We start from the raw sequence: 16584 nt of genomic DNA, 5'->3' as shown, positions 1-16584 counted from the left end.
ATGGGTCACAAATATAAGCTTGCAGCAGAGTGAGGGCCAGCACCAGGCCTCCCGCCTGTCCCCTGAAGGTCTGTTGGCATGGGGTCTAGAGCGCTGGCTCTGACACCAGCAGGTATGACTTCCCATGTTTCCCTTCCCTTACTGGCTCTGTGATCCTAAGACATATATATATATATTAATTTGAGATGGAGTTTTGCTCTTGTTGCCCAGGCTGAAGTGCAATGGTGCGATCTTGTCTCACTGCAACCTCTGCCTCCCGGGTTCAAGCAATTCTCCTGCCTCAGCCTCCTGAGTAGCTGAGATTACAGGCATGCGCCACCACGCCTGGCTAATTTTGTATTTTTAGTAGAGTCGGGGTTTCTCCATGTTGGTCAGGCTGGTCTTGAACTCCTGATCTCAGGTGATCTGCCTGCCTTGGCCTCCCAAAGTGCTGAGATTACAGGCATGAACCACTGCGCCCGACAAGACAGATATTTAAGCTTTGAATGATAATACCGCCTCCTTCATAATGACCCACAACATTTATTATGTACCAGTCAGTGTTCCAAGTGCTCAACCCATTGTTCATCTTTAACTATGGTGGCATAGTCGATACCATCATCGTTCCCATTTCACAGATGAGAACACTGAGTCACAGAGAGGTTTCTGTGACTTGCCAAGGTCATCAGGCTGATAGGTGGCAGTGCTGGGATTTGAACCGTGGTGATCTGTCTCAAGTCTGTGCTGTTAGCCCAGCGGTGCTGCTGCCTTGCCTGAGGGTGCTGGGAGGCCCGCCCGTGGCCAGGTGTGATGTGTGCAGGCCCAGCCTGGGCCAGCTGTGGCTGCTGCTCTTGTTACTAACCCCCTGTGAGGCCAGGTGCTCTTTATCTGGCCCTTTCTTCTGATCTTTGCTTTTCTGTGGATCCTGTTTTCCTTGTTTCTATAGGGGATCAAGCTTGAAGAGCAGAAGCCGGGACCCCAGAAGAACAAGGTGGGCTGGGTGGGGGAGGGGGTGGCCCGATGGCCCTGGTGAGGGGCCAGGGTGAGAGGAAGGCCGGAGGAGCTGCCAGGGTGCTGGGGTCTTCTGTCTCACACTTGTCTAACTCTGACTCACGCCACGGCCGCTTCATGACTGCCTTGTTAGACCAGTGCACGGTGGGCAGCAGAGGGGTCCTGGCTTGAGTCCTCAGGGCACCTTCAGAGCAGGCTGGGGGTGGAGGCCGCGGTGGGACCTCAGGCTTGGCTGTTTGGCCCGGCTCTTCCCCGCCCTGTGCAGTGTGTAAGGGTGTCAGGCTCTGCCCCGGGTTCCAGTGGGCAGTCAGCTCTCAGCTTCAGGTTCTGTTTCCCAGCCCAGGGGTGCCGCTTCTCACTTGGAGGCCAGTCCCCCTGCCTGGAAAGAGGTGCTGGGGGAGACTAGGGGTCATTTTCCGGAATGAGCGTTCTAGGATGAGAAGCTGGTATTATGCGGGGTGAGAAGTTCAGCGCCTTCGGATACTGCATCGTCAGCTGGCAGGGTTTATGTTCCTGTTCTGTCAGTTTGGAGAAGAACAGGGGGGATGTCAGATCCCAGAGCTGATTCTGAGCTGCTCTTCCATCGAATGTTCCTCCCTCAAAGCCCCAGTGTATCCCCCTTGTAAGACCTGGAAACAGTGGTCAGACTTTATGGGCGCTGCCGGGACTAATGGTGGCACCGTCTGGTTTGTCTTGCAGGATGACTATATCCCGTACCCCAGCATCGACGAGGTAGGCGCCATCCCCTCCCTCCCACCTGCTCTGCAGCCTGCTCTGGGTCCCTTCCCTGGGGAAATGATGGTGATGGGCTGTGCCCAGCCCCCCATGGGAGAGAACCTTGGGCCTGGGACCTCTCTTCCTGTCTTTGCCTTTGTATCCTCCGCTTTTCCATGTGTTAAGTTGGGGGTGCTCATTTAGGCCTTGCAGCCCTGGGGCTACAGGGTTGGCGAATGAAATGTGGGCCTTGGAGGAGGGGTTCATGTCACTGCCTTTGGCCTCAAGTACCAGTGGGTACCAGGCCCCACTCCTGGGAGCAGTACAGAGGGGACACCGCCACTGGCCCCCTCCCTCCCCTGCGGTCCCAGGGCCAGCTGCAGCGCAGGACCCTCCCTCTACCTTCAGGTTGTGGAGAAGGGAGGCCCATACCCTCAGGTCATCCTGCCACAGTTTGGGGGCTATTGGATCGAGGACCCGGAGAACGTGGGCACCCCAACATCGCTGGGGAGCAGCATCTGTGAGGAGGAGGAAGAGGACAACCTCAGCCCCAACACATTCGGCTACAAGCTCGAGTGCAAGGGCGAAGCCAGAGCCTACCGGAGGCACTTCCTAGGGAAGGTGAGGCTGGGGGAGAGGAGTTGCTGGGGTTGGGGGCAGAGGCTGGGGACCCTGGGAGAGAGGAGGTACCGGGGTCGGGGGAGAGGGGGAGAGCTTGGGGTAGGCTGGCAGAGAGGAGCTGCCAGGGGTTGGAGGGGAGGCTGGAGGAGAAAGGAGCTGGCGGGGGTTGGGGGAGAGGCTAGGGACCCTGGGAAAGAGGAGCTGCCAGGGGTGGGGGAGGGCACAGTGGCCCACGGTCCTCTATCCAGTGCCCCCCTTTTCCTTTGCCTCTTACCTCCTTCCCAGTCTGTCCTTTCATTGCTGCCTGCTGCCGTCTTAGTTGGAGAGGTCTGACTGGCTCTGTCCTGGGATAGGGGACATGGGGCAGGGGAGCCATGCAACAGTCAGGGAGGCCCACTGCCATGAGTCCTTGTGGGGATCACCCCCTGCAAATGTTTCAGGAGGCGATGGAATGGGTAGTGTTTGGGGTAAAGGACGGTTGGTGGAGTTTTGACTGTTCAAGGAAAAATATGTTCTCACACCTCAGAAGTCTGTTTCCATCTAAATCACGCAAATCTCTCCGTCCTTATTTAGTCAGGTCCTCTGAGTACTTGGACTGCATAGTGTCTGTGAGCCTCTGATAGCTTAAAAGTGACAAAATTACATTTAAAAAAATATATTCTGCCCTTCGGACTTACCGGGTTCTTGATGTACTGAGGGCAGATTCTGGAAATCTGTAGCCTGAGGCCGGTTTGCAGAGTCTTACATGAGGGGAGGCTGCATCAGAGCCCCTGGGTCTTGTTAGCATGCAGACTCCAGGGCCCCAGCAGGTCTGGGGAGCTGTATTTTTTGCTTGTGTTCCCCTAACCAGGGAGTGACCCACTGGCCCAGGACACCTCCCAGCTCCCCTGGCTGGAGGTACCAGGGTTCCTCCTTGCTGTCTTGCCCCAAATAGTCTGAACTGGTGAGGGCCGCCCCCTGGGAATGAGAACGTGGACTCAGTGTCTTGTGGTCAAGAACTTGCCCTTCAGAGTCAAGGCAGATGTGCGTTTGAGGCCCAGATCTGTCCCTTACTCGTCGTGTGACCCTGGGCAGTGATTTAACCTCCCGGACCATTGGTTTTCCCATCTGTGAAACAGGGATGATGTTCTCTCCCGAATAAAGTTGTGGGCAGGAGTGAAGGAGACAGGGGGTATTCAGCCCCTAGCACGGTGCCTGGCGCCTCCTGAGGATTCAGCCGGCGGTACCTGTTAATGTCGTCATTGTCGTCAATAGCATCCTTCTCTTTCTTGTTGCTGTGGGGCTTCGCGCTCCTGGTGAAGGAGGTGGTTTGGGGGGAGCATATCTGGAAGGTTTCTTCTTCCTTCCTGCTCACACCCGGTTTCTCTTTTTAGGATCATCTAAACTTCTACTGTACTGGCAGCAGCCTGGGGAACTTGATCCTGTCCGTCAAGTGCGAGGAAGCAGAGGGGATCGAGTACCTCCGGATCATCCTCAGGTAGGGCTGTTGTGCTGCTTGAGGCCACTCCTCTTCCAGACAGGGTGGTGTGGGGGCTGGGATGGGACTCAGAAATACCAGACTAACCAGTCTGGTCTAGGTGCGCTGGCGGGGACAGGCCTGCTGGAATCCTGGGACTATGTCTGAAGTTGCCTAGCAGGGAGACCCACATGCTCCACCAACTGACAGAGGGGCATCCAGGTCTCCAGGGTCACCCGGACTATACCCCTCCCTGCCCCTCTTTCTTATAAGTCCATGGCTCAGAGGAAGAGGGGAAGAAAAGTAGGGATGGTTCAGTGAGACTCATTCTGGTGAGACGCAGCTCCGAGTCCTGGGAGAGGGTTCGCCAGAGCGCTGCCTGCGGTATACGTCTCGCCAGGAAAGATAGTGTTTGTTGTATGGGCTGGGTTGCCTGAGACGCAGGGATGTTCACAACAGGAACGCTGATTTACGGCAGAAGCCAGGGCACCTCTCTCTGGATTGTGACCTTCTCAAGGGCAGGAACTGGAACTGGTTTCTGTTTGGCTTAGCTAACATGTTTTGTAAAACCTCCTCTGTGCCAGGAACTGTGATAGGTGTTAGAGATACCACGATGGCTGAGACTTGGTGCCTGTTCTCTGAAAGGCGTATGGTTTCACGAATGTAATGTGTGTCATGGGTATGATTTTAGCAGTATGCACAGGTTGCTATGGGGAGCACAAAGGAGTCTGTGTCTTATTTATCTCTGTCCCTGGTGGGGTGGTGCTCAGCAGAATACTGTGAACCTGTCAAGCTCTCAATCCTTATTTGTGGAGTCTAATTGAAAATTCATAAAGGTATTTGGAAAAGAGCAATCAGATTTTTTTTCCTGCTGAAATTTTGAGATAAATATGGGAGGGAATAAGGACACACAACCCCACTTTGGGAAAGGCGGGGGGCCGTGGTTTGAGAATGCTGTCAGCACCCATCCGTCCAATCTTAGTTTGTTTCTTATCAAGAAAGGAAGCAATTTTCTCTACAGAGGTTCGCTTGGCTGGAAATCATATTTGTAAGGCATGGAAGAGTCAATTAAATAACAAGAGCCAATTTTCTGAGGGGTTAATACCTGGATCTCCATCTGCAAATAGGATTTCCAGCTAGGTGAACCTCTGTGAAGAAAATTGCTACCTTAATACAATTCAGACCAAGATTGGGTAGGATTTTTGAATAAGATGACAGCGGAATACAAAGATCTACCCCCCTCTTTCTAACAGCGTATCCTACATTGGGACTAGAAATGCTACTTTGGGGCTGGAAGCTGGAGAAAGATGCCAGGCACACAACACACACTTTGACGGTTTTTCTTTTTTGTTTTGTAATCTATGGGAAAGTTAGGACTAAAAGTAGGTGAATATTGAGAGTTGAACCCCAGTTTCCCTTCCTTAGAAAGCAGTATCATGGCCAGGCACGGTGGCTCACGCCTGTCATCCCAGCACTTTGGGAGGCCGAGGCGGGCGGATCACGAGGTCACAAGATCGAGACCATCCTGGCTAAGACGGTGAAACCCCCTCTCTACTAAAAATACAAAAACAAACAAACAAACAAACAAACAAAACAAAACTAGCCGGGGGTGGTAGCACACACCTGTAGTCCCAGCTACTCAGGAGGCTGAGGGTGGAAAATCACCTGAGCCTGGGAGGCAGAGGTTGCAGTGGGCTAGGATCATGCCAGTTGAGCCTGGGCAACAGAGTGAGACCCTGTCTCAACAACAACAACAACAACAACAAAAAAAAAAAAAAAAAAAAAAAAGAAGAGGAAAGCAGTGTTGTATGGGAATATATGCAGTGAGAGATTCTAGAAGAATCCTGTCCTCTTTAGGAGTGAGAGTGAGCCCTAGAACAGCCAGGGATCTTTCCACATGGAATTATGTTGTGGGTCAACAGCATTTGAAATCAATGCCCCAGGAAGCCCAAGGGCAAGCTCAAATGTGGCTCTCCTAGATAGAAAGCTAGTGGGTAGGGTTGTGACGAGAAGCCGTATACCAGCTCAGAAGTTGGGCAGTCACATCATGTACCTGGAGTGATTGCCAGGCCAAATTGGAAACCAGACATAAAAAATTGGCTCCACGGTTTAGCAGCTTTGCCAGACACAAAGAAGAAATTATCCAGAAATGAAATTCCCCTGCTGGCAGTGACTACTGTCCAGACTTCTTCCTCATTCCCCATAGACTTCTGGATTTTTTTTAATTGAGGTACCAAATTTATAACAAGCAGCTCTCCAGTCTAAGATCTAAGTATTCTAACAGCCTGTGTGTGCCATGAGAGTAGCTAAGAAGAATCTATCCACAGTTTGGAGACAACAAGCCTGTGTGGATTTCTTCTGTTTCACGTTTGGATATAAAGAAGAAGAAATGTTACGGGTTTGTAAAAGAAGAGATTCTGCATCTAAAAAAGCATAAACTAGTTAGAGAATAACAGAGTTTTGAAAAGTATTTACTTTTACAGAAAGCCAGGTAAATTTGAGATATTTATTAACTTTGAATTTTCCACAAACCTCTAGAAAAAATACACACTAAAAAAGGAAAGATAGAGTGAGCCATCAGAATGGGAGAAAACAATTGCTGGTTAAGTAAGGAGATGATAGAAGAAAACTAAAAATGGTCAAAAAGAATTTTAAATGGTATATGAAGCAGTAAAAAGCAGAATCTACTTTGTAGAAAATCCAGTTATTAATATGGGGAACAAGTTTAAGAAACTCTCACATAATTCAAAGGAAACACAACAACTTTAAAATAATGAGTGAGATTATGATGAATATGGAGGGTAGTGAGTAGGAATTACACATGAATAATTGATGTTGTTAAGCTGATTGAAGACTTAAATCTGAAAATCAAAATGACTCACCCATTAACAGACAAAGTCAATGAAAGGAAATTAATTGCTGGATGTACTTTGATGAAAATTTAGTATTTCATAGATATAAAGTTACTAGTAGAATGGAAGCATTCCAAATAGTAAAAGAAGACAAAGAAAATACACATGTAGAAAAAGAAAATAAAGGAATAATAAATAAATATGATAGAAGTGTGAGTACATATGTAATGATAATAAATATAAATGAGTTAAATTCCATTGTTAAACAACAAAGATTCTCAATTTGGGCCATCTCTCCAAAAAACCTACACATATTGATCTATATTTTATTAAAGAAAGTGAGAATATTTGAAAATTGTTAAGAAAAAAATTAGAAAAGTCAAATACAAAAAGAAAGCAGGAGTGGCAATATTAATATAGAAAAGTAGAATTCAAGGCAAAAGAAAAGTAATCGGTGTGATAAAGAGGGCTATTATGCATCTTTTCATAAAAGGTAAAATCAATAATGAAGATATTTTATATTGTCAATAGTATATATTATAACATAGTGTATGTATATGTACTTATGTATGTAATGATGGAAAAATTCACAGAATACAATTGTAATGGTAGATTTTTAACACACATCACTTGACATATCAATACTAGAGTTAGAAATGATATTTATTCATCTTATTAATGTTAATTATATACATATTTTTCTATATATATATGTGTGTGTGTATATATATATATATCTGTTTCTGTATCTAACTATCAGACTTTGATCCTCTAACAGATGTTGCTTCTTTTCAATTGCCTTTGGAATGCTTACACAAATTGACTGCATAGTAGATCAGTGGTTTTCTGTGGACCTGCTACATCAGAATCATTTTGGATCTTTAAAACAAAGTAAAACAAAGCAAAAACAAACAAACAAACTCAAGAAACAAAAACCAAAACCTAGACTTCCAGGCTCCAACCCAACCATTTGAAACACACACACTAAATAAAGAAATAAAGAAATAAATAAATAAGATATGTAAATATATATATATATATTTTTTTGAGTTGGAGTCTCTCTCTGTTACCCAGGATGGAGTGCAGTGGCGCAATCTTGACTTTTTGCAACCTCCGCCTCCCAGTTCAAGCGATTGTCCTGCCTCCACCTCCCAAGTAGCTGGGACTACAGGTGCATGCCACCACAGCTGGCTAATTTTTTTGTGTTTTCAGTAGAGACGGGATTTCACCGTGTTTGCCAGGCTTGTCCGGAACTCCTGACCTCAGGTGATCCGCGCACCTCTGCCTCCCAAAGTACTGGGATTACAGGCGTGAGTCACTGCGTCTGGCCTAAATATATATATTCTTATTTCTTTCCTTATTTCCATGGGATTCTATAGAATTCTGTAACGTGCTTCTCTTAACAATATATCTTAGAGATTTTTCCATATTAGCATATAGAGAATGTCTTAATGTATTTTACTGCTGCATACTATTCCATTGCATGGATGTGAAATAATTTATTTAATACATCCCCTGGGCCAGGCATGGTGGCTCACACCTGTAAGTAATCTCAGCACTTTGGGAGGCCGAGGCAGATGGATCATCTGAGGTCAGGAGTTCAAGAGCAGCCTGGCTAACATGGCAAAACCCTATCTGTACTAAAAATTGAAAAATTAGCTGGGCATGGTTATGTGTCACTATAACCCTAGCTACTTGGGAGGCTGAGGCAGGAGAATCACTTGAACCCAGGAGATGGAGATTGGAGTGAGCTGAGATGGCGCCACTACACTCCAGCCTGGGCGACAGAGCGAGACTGTCTCAAAAAAATAAAATAATAAAATAAAAATAATAATACATCCCTTGTTAATGACCATTGCCAATATTTTGGTAACACGGTAATGATTAAATGAATAACCTTGTGCAGACGTCAGTTTTTATGGATTATGATGGTTTCTCAGATGAGATAGCTAGGTTAAAACATAACTGCATTTGTATTTTGATAGATAATGTTAAATTACCCTTTGTAGGGCTATATAAATTCGAACTTTCACCAGCAACGTATCAAAGTGCTTTTTATTCCAAAGCCTCTTCAGTAGCATGTATTGTCAAACACTTGGATTTTTGCCAATCTGATAGCTGAGAATAGTATTTAGTGTTGCTTAAATTTATAATCTTAATATGAATCATGTTGGATATCTCTTCATATATTTAAGAACCGCTTCTATTTATTTGCAGTGAACTGTCTGTTTATAAGCTTTGCTTCTTTTTAAATTGGGCTGTTATTTAAGATTCTATTTTTAAAAATCTTGGCTAGGCACACTGGCTCATGCCTATAATCCTAGCACTTTGGGAGGCTGAGGCGGGAGGATCACTTCAACCCAGGAGTTCAAGACCAGCCTGGGCAACATAGGGAGATCCCATCTCTTAAAAAAAAAAAAAAATTAGCTGGGTGAAGTGGCACATACCTGTGGTCCCAGCTACTCAGGAGGCTGAGGCAGGAGGATTGCTTGAGCCTGGGAGGTAGAGGCTACAATGAGCCATGGTTGTGCCACTGCACTACAGCCTGAGTGACAGAACAAGACCCTATTTTTAAATAAATAAATTAAATCAATCAATCAATCAACCTATGTAACTAACTTACTTGTAAGTAATTATTGATAGCAGCTATATTTAGGAACTTTTGAACCATGGAGTAAACCTAAATACATTTCAAAGAGCAAACTCTCTGCTGGATGTATTCACCTTCAATTTGATGATAAAACTAGCAATTAATAACAAAATAATGATTTTAACAACCCACTAAACCACTCAGAAGTAAACAGTACCAATACTTTTTTTTTTTTTTTTTGAGACGGAGTCTCGCTCTGTCGCCCAGGCTGGAGTGTAGGGGTGTGATCTCAGCTCACTGCAAGCTCCGCCTCCCGGGTTCCCGCCATTCTCCTGCCTCAGCCTCCCGAGCAGCTGGGACTACAGGCGCCGCCACCTCGCCCGGCTAGTTTTATTGTCTTTTTTAGTAGAGACGGGGTTTCACTGTGTTTAGCCAGGATGGTCTGGATCTCCTGACCTCGTGATCCGCCCGCCTCAGCCTCCCAAAGTGCTGGGATTACAGGCGTGAGCCACTGTGCCTGGCCTCTTAAGTAGCTTTTAGGCCAAAGGGAATAGAAGCTGCAGTTACAGAATATTTATAAAGTAATGACATTTATAAGATTATACATAAAACCTTTGGGTTGTATTCAAAGCAATCCTTAGAAGAAAATTCATTACCTTAAATGGTTTCCTATTAAATAAGAAAAAAACTACCAGGCATGTTGGCTCAGGCTTGTAATCCAAGCATTTCGGGAGGCTGAGGCGGGAGGGTCACTTGAGTCCAGGAGTTCGAGACCAGCCTAGACAATAGAATGGACCTCATCTTTACAAAAATAAAAATAATAATAACACAGTAAAATAAAAATAAGAATGGTACTCATGAGTTGTTAATTATTGTTAGCATCTTCTCCATGTCTCATTTTCCTCCTCTGTGAAATGATGATGGGAGCATGCACCTTGAAATTATTGAGTGCTTACATGTCCTGGTGAGTGAGGACCTGACATATTGCAGCTGATCAGTAATGGTGGCTACTCTTATTATTATATCAATACTGTTACCTAAAGAAAGCCAGAGGAAGGAATTCACAAAGATTAAAGTAGAAATAAATAAACTAGAAATAAATAGAATTTGAGACTTGATACACCTAGGTTTCTTTTGGAAGAAGCAATAAGATAGGTAGCTAGCTAGTCGAATATAGATGAGAAGAGAAAATAAGAATATACAAAATTAGACCGGGCGCGGTGGCTCAAGCCTGTAATCCCAGCACTTTGGGAGGCCGAGACGGGCGGATCACGAGGTCAGGAGATGGAGACCATCCTGGCTAACACGGTGAAACCCCGTCTCTACTAAAAAACACAAAAAACTAGCCGGGCGAGGTGGCGGGCGCTTGTAGTCCCAGCTACTTGGGAGGCTGAGGCAGGAGAATGACGTAAACCCGGGAGGCGGAGCTTGCAGTGAGCTGAGATCCGGCCACTGCACTCCAGCCTGGGCAACAGAGCGAGACTCCATCTCAAAAAAAAAAAAAAAAAAAAAAGAATATACAAAATTAGTCATAAAAAGATGCATGACCACAGATGTGGAGATTAAATGATTACTAATGGATGCTGTGTTCAACTCATGCTATTAAATTGCTTCTGTTTCTAATTTTATTTGAAATTTTATTTGAAACAGATGCCTTTCTAGGAGAGTTTGCCAGACGTGACTTAAGATGAGGTAAAAAAAGAAACCTGAACAAACCAGTAACGGGAAGAAATTGAAAAAGTTCTCAAAGAATTATCTCTTCAAATGTTTCTAGATCTAGATGACCTTGCAGGAAGGTGTTTTAAACTTTAAAGGAACAGATTTTATGTTATTTAAACTGTTCAAGAGAAAAGAAAAAAAGAAAAATATGGAAAGCTTCCCAATTAATTTAATAATGCTTAAAAGATCTTTATGGACTGGGCGCGGTGGCTCACGCCTGTAATCCCAGCACTTTGGGAGGCCAAGGTGAGCAGATCTCCTGAGGTCAGGAGTTCACGACCAGCCTGGCCAACATGGTGAAACCCTGTCTCCACTAATAATACAAAAAAATTAGCTGGGCTTTGTGGTGCACACCTGTAATCGCAGTGTGCCAAGATCGTGCCATTGCACTCCAGCCTGGGCAACAAGAGTGAAACTCCTTCTCAAAAAAAAAAAAAGATCTTTTCGGAAAAACTCAGTCAAATGAGATACTAAAACAAAAAGGTAGGGGCCAATATTCCTTATGAATATAGAAATCAATGTTCTAAATAAAGTATCAGTCTCAGAAACTCAAATCTAAGTAGACTATGAAGAATAATTTACTATAGCTAAAAAAGAGTTATTTTACGAATGCAGGATGGTTAATATTAGGAAATTCATTCAGTGTTTGTTTATCCAAGGCTTCATATATGCCAGACTTTGTCTAGTTGTAGAGATACTGTGAGGTATGAGTTCTTGTTACTTGCCCATAGAAGGCATTCAGTCTAAATGCACTGCATTTTAGAGATTCTTGTTTCTGTTCTTGGTCTTACTCATCTTCTTCTTAGGGACATGGATCACTATAGGCTAGTGAGAGTGATGCGAGGCATAGGTGGTGAGGGAGAACTGAAGGGAATGTGGAGGGTGTGTCTGAGTGTGTGTAGGGTTGATAAATGATGCTAGAGAAGTAAGAAAAGGCTAGATCCTATACCGATGATGTTTAGCAGCTCGGATTTTATCCTAAGAGTCACAGGAGAGGTACTGAAGGGAGAAGGTCAGGATCAGATTTGCACAGTAGAATGATCACCCTGGCGCCGGGCACGGTGGCTCACGCCTGTCATCCCAGCACTTTGGGAGGCTGAGGCAGGTGGATCATGAGGTCAGGAGTTCGAGACCAGCCTGGCCAACATGGTGAAACCCTGTCTCTGCTAAAAATACAAAAATTAGCCAGGCATGGTGGCAGGTGCCTGTAATCCCAGCTACTCGGGAGGCTGAGGCAGGAGAATTGATTGAACCCGGGAGGAGGAGGTTGCAGTGAGCTGAGATAGCGCCACTGCACTCCAGCCTGGGCAACAGAGTGAGACTCCATCTCCCAAAAAAAGAAAATAAAAGAGAATGACCACTCTGGCTAGAATAAGAAGAATGGCATAGAGGGAAGGCAAGGCCAGAAGCAGGAAGGTGAGTCAGGAGGCTGCTGTGATGAGCCAGGTGATGATCACAGGTGATGATCCAGACCACCAAGACTGCCTGATGCAAAGGCCCCTAGAGCTGTGCTAAGCACCAGCCATGATGGGGACTGAACGAAGGTGGTCTGCACTGAGAGTACAGGAAAGGAGGTGGAAAATTCCAAAACAGCTGGGAAAAACCCAGGAAGACATTCAAAAACGCCAACAAGTGGGAGATGAATTTACTGCAGATGAAATTCAAATAATGGTCCACTTGCAAAATGAGTTAAATATATTTAAGGTCTTAATACGATAAAGAACGAATAGCATCTGTAAAATGGTTCATAAATTGTGATGCAGAGAAATGAATCAAGATCTCATGGTTATAAAACAGGCCGGGCGCGATGGCTCACTCCTGTAATCACAGCACTTTGGGTGGCCAAGGCAGGTGGATCACCTGAGTTCAGGAGTTCGAGACCAGGCTGGACAGCATGGCGAAAGCCTGTCTCTACTAAATATATAAAAATTAGCCAGGTGTGGTGGCGGGTGCCTGTAATCCCAGCTACACAGGAGGCTGAGGCAGGAGAATCACTTCAACCTGGGAGGTGGAGGTTGCAGTGAGCCGAGATCACACCGCTGCACTCCAGCCTCAGCGACAAGAGCAAGACTCCATCTCAACAAACAAAAGGAAGACAGTAAAATTGTTGGAACTCAAGAAATAATTGTAGAAATAAACTTAACACATGGGATAAAATCTAGTCTGTTTAAATAATGAATTTGTGAATTGGAAGATAGACCCAAGGAATTCCTGCAGAACTCAGCACAGATCGAGAGATGAAGTATATGAAAAAGAAGATATCTGGATAATAGACTGGGAGGCCCCAGCATTTGTCTCAAAGACATTCTAGAAGGAAAGAATAGTCTAGTGAACAAATACCCAAAAAAGTATTAGCTGAGAATGTTTCAGAATTGAAGAAGGCACACACCATGCTGCTGAAAGTGATTTAAAAACAAAACAATACTTCCAGACATGTTGAAGGGAAACATCAGAAATAAAAGATTTTAAACATTTAAAAAAATTTTAAAAGCTGTCTGAGGATACAGGCAAGATAATCTATGATCTAATGAGAACTAGGCTGAGAATAGATTTCTCCTTATCCATGATAGTTGTTAAAGACAATGGGGCAATATCTTTCAAGTGTTTAAAAAAAGAAAGAAGGAAAATAACCCTCAACCTAAAATTCTATACCTAGAAAAGCCAAAGACAAAGTAAAACTGCTTTCAGACATAAAAAAATGAAGGGAGTGTCCCACTCGGGCTGTTTCTGAAAGAATCACTGAAGGATATACTTCAGTCAGAAGAAAAGAAAAACCAGAAAAGATTTAATTAGAAAGTGACAAGAAATAGGTAAAGTATGTTGATAAATTTAATTACTGACGGTAAAAAGTGGGTTTTTTTTTGCATGTTTAAAAGGAGGTTTGAACTAAATTTATAAACAAGTAGCAAGGACAATGGGAAGGAAAAAATGTTCAGTGGAAAAGCATACTCTGTTGTTTCTTATTTATGCCCCTCAGGAGAGAGAATACAATCTTAGAGTTTGATGAAAAAAATATAAATAGATGTATTGGAAGATACAGAAATATAGTCTATAGCAAATTAGTAGGAGATAAAAAGAGGATTAACAAAAAGAAAGCCAAAAAAAAAAAAAAAATCAATTGTAGGTAGGAAAGGAAGAGAAAAAAGGAAAGAAAACACAGGGAATAGAAAATATAAAATGATGGTTTAGAAATAATTTCAGGCCAGTCATGGTGGCTCACGCCTGTAATCCCAGCACTTTGGGAAGCCAAGGTGTGCGGATCACCTGAGAACAGGAGTTTGAGACTAGCCTGGCCAACGTGGCGAAACTCGGTTTCTACTACAAATACAAAAAATTAGCTGGGCATGGTGGCATGTGCCTGTAATCCCAGCTACTCTGGAGGCTGAGGCAGGAGAATTGCTTGAACCTGGGAGGTGGAGGTTTCTATGAGCCGAAATCGTGCCACTCTATTCTAGCCTGGGTGACAGAGTAAGACTCCATCTCAAAAAAAAAAAAAAAAAAAAAAAAAAAAAAGAGTTTCAGATATGATAGTAATTGCAATAAGTATAAATAGATTAAATTAGTCTATTACAATACCAGCCTATCAGACTGAATTAAAAATATAGCTGTATTCTACTTATAAGAGACATACCTGGCTGGGCGCGGTGGCTCACGCCTGTAATCCCAGCACTCTGGGAGGCCGAGGTGGGCGGATCACAAGGTTAGGAGATTGAGACCATCCTGGCTAACACTGTGAAACCCCGTCTCTACTAAAAAATACAAAAAAAATGAGCCAGGCGTGATGGCGGCGCCTGTAGTCCCAGCTACTCGGGGGCTGAGGCAGGAGAATGGCGTGAACCTGGGAGGTGGAGCTTGCAGTGAGCCGAGATCGTGCCACTGCACTCCAGCCTGGGCGACAGAGCGAGACTCCGTCTCAAAAAAAAAAAAAAAAAAAGAGACATTCCTAAAGAAAAATGGTGTGGAAAGATTTAAAATAAAGGGATGGAAAAAGATACACTGAAAAATACCATGAAAGTTGGCATAGCAATAGTAATATCAGACAAAATAGATTTTCAGGACAGAAAGACTAGGGATGATGTACTCCTTTGTAACCTGCAATACTTCTTCCCCACTCCTGATGTTTCCTGTGGCATAGAGGGAATACTTTCATGTAACACCCAGACTGTCTTCGCCCTCTTTGATGGGCGTGTTTGGGAGCAGGAACTCACATGTGTAACTGTGTTCCTTCCCCCTTTTCCTCTTGGACCGACTGCCCTGAGGGTGGTCTCCTGTGCCGTAAGTCTCACCTGAGCAGTCCCATGGGAGGGGGCTTGCCCCTGGCCAGCACTGCCTTTGACTGGGTGGGTAAGTTGGACTGATTCTGGTATTTAGTTAGACCCGTTTCATCTTCACTCTAAGCTGTGTGCTCCCACGTGGTAGTGATTTTGACTCTGAACACCTTACTGTGTTGTTTGTTTGCTTTTGAATTTGTTCAGAAACTGGGCAGGGAAAGAGTCGTTTTCCCAGGTCCCCCAGAAGCCTTGGCTTATGTGTTAATAAAGAGGGCACGTTCTCTTCTTCATCACCCAGATGTTCTGTGAACGTGCTCTGTTCACCCAGAATATCTAACAGTCATGAACTTGTACTTAATAACATGATCTTGAATTTTAAAAAGCAAAACGGAGAGAAATAGAAGGAGAAGTAGACAGATACTCAGGTATAGTGGGAGATTTTGACGACATTGCTGAGAAACCAGTGGATTGAGCAGGCAAAAAATTGTGAGGTTGTGGAAGACTTGAACGATACAGTTAACAAATTCGATCTTGGCTAACATGTATTCCTGCTCTTAACAAAAGAAAAAATACAGTTTTTCAAGCTCATGTAGAGTAGGAAAAAGTAAAAGTCCATGTATTAAAGTCAACACATTTCAAATAATATCATTTAGATTATGTTCCTTGAATATAAGACAAATTATCAACAATTAAAATACTGGAGGGGAAAAAAATCTCATATTTGGAAAGCTAAAAGCTTTAAAAAAATAACTAATGGACTAAAGAAGAAATCACAAAAGAACTGACAAAATATTTAGAACTACATGACAGTGAAAAGACTATGTATCAGATTGTGTGGGCTGCAGTTAAAGTGGTATTTAGAGAGAGATGTATAGTTCTAAATGCACTTTAAAAAAAGATTAAATGAGTAAGTATGGAGGTCAGGAAGTTGGAAAAAGAGTAGTAGAAAAACTCTGAAGAAAATAGAAGGAAGGAAGTAAAAAAGATGAGAACAGACTAGTGAAGTAGGAAGCAAAAATAAAAAAGGATAGAGATGGTAAAAGAAAAAACCCAAAAGGTATCTCTTTGGAAAGACTAGTAAGATCGATAAACCTCCATTAAGACTGATAAGGGAAAACAAGGAAAAGATACAAACAGGCCGGGCACAGTGGCTCACGCCTGTAATCCCAGCACTTTGGGAGGCTGAGGCAGGTGGACCATATGAGATCAAGAGTTTGAGACCAGCCTGGCCAGCATGGTGAAACCCCATCTCTACTCAAAATACAACAGAATTAGTTGGGCACCTGTAATCCCAGCTGCTCGGGAGGCTGAGGCAGGAGAATCACTTGAACCCGGGAGGCGGAGGTTGCAGTGAGCTGAGATCGCGCCGTT

General features: G+C 44.2%; 1 protein-coding gene and 1 long non-coding RNA gene across 8 annotated transcripts in view; one reads left to right on the top strand and one right to left on the bottom strand.

Annotated features, from left to right (window-relative positions):
• The window catches only part of RAP1GAP2 (RAP1 GTPase activating protein 2), a 255997-nt gene that overhangs the window by 178218 nt on the left and 61195 nt on the right, over window positions 1-16584 (top strand). For 6 of the 7 annotated variants that reach the window (XR_004054922.1, XM_030922800.1, XM_010388481.2 and 3 more), the window contains 4 exons: window positions 926-970; window positions 1690-1722; window positions 2113-2325; window positions 3699-3802. Coding sequence is in view for 6 of the 7 variants with exons in the window: in XM_030922800.1 (XP_030778660.1) it covers window positions 926-970; window positions 1690-1722; window positions 2113-2325; window positions 3699-3802 (395 nt within the window). In the remaining variant the exon portion in view is untranslated. The remainder of the gene's footprint in view (window positions 1-925; window positions 971-1689; window positions 1723-2112; window positions 2326-3698; window positions 3803-16584) is intronic. The other variant, XM_030922801.1, reaches the window with a different exon arrangement.
• On the bottom strand, window positions 506-2239 carry LOC104682012. Its single transcript, XR_004054923.1, has 2 exons — window positions 2107-2239; window positions 506-1508 (listed from the first exon to the last, which is right to left on the bottom strand). It is a non-coding gene; the product is annotated as an uncharacterized LOC104682012 (long non-coding RNA).

The sequence above is a fragment of the Rhinopithecus roxellana genome, chromosome 19 (assembly GCF_007565055.1).
Source record: "Rhinopithecus roxellana isolate Shanxi Qingling chromosome 19, ASM756505v1, whole genome shotgun sequence".
In the NCBI taxonomy this organism is placed as follows: domain Eukaryota; kingdom Metazoa; phylum Chordata; class Mammalia; order Primates; family Cercopithecidae; genus Rhinopithecus; species Rhinopithecus roxellana.
The sequence above is the reverse complement of the archived record's forward strand: the minus strand, read 5'-3'. Positions and strand labels throughout refer to the sequence as shown.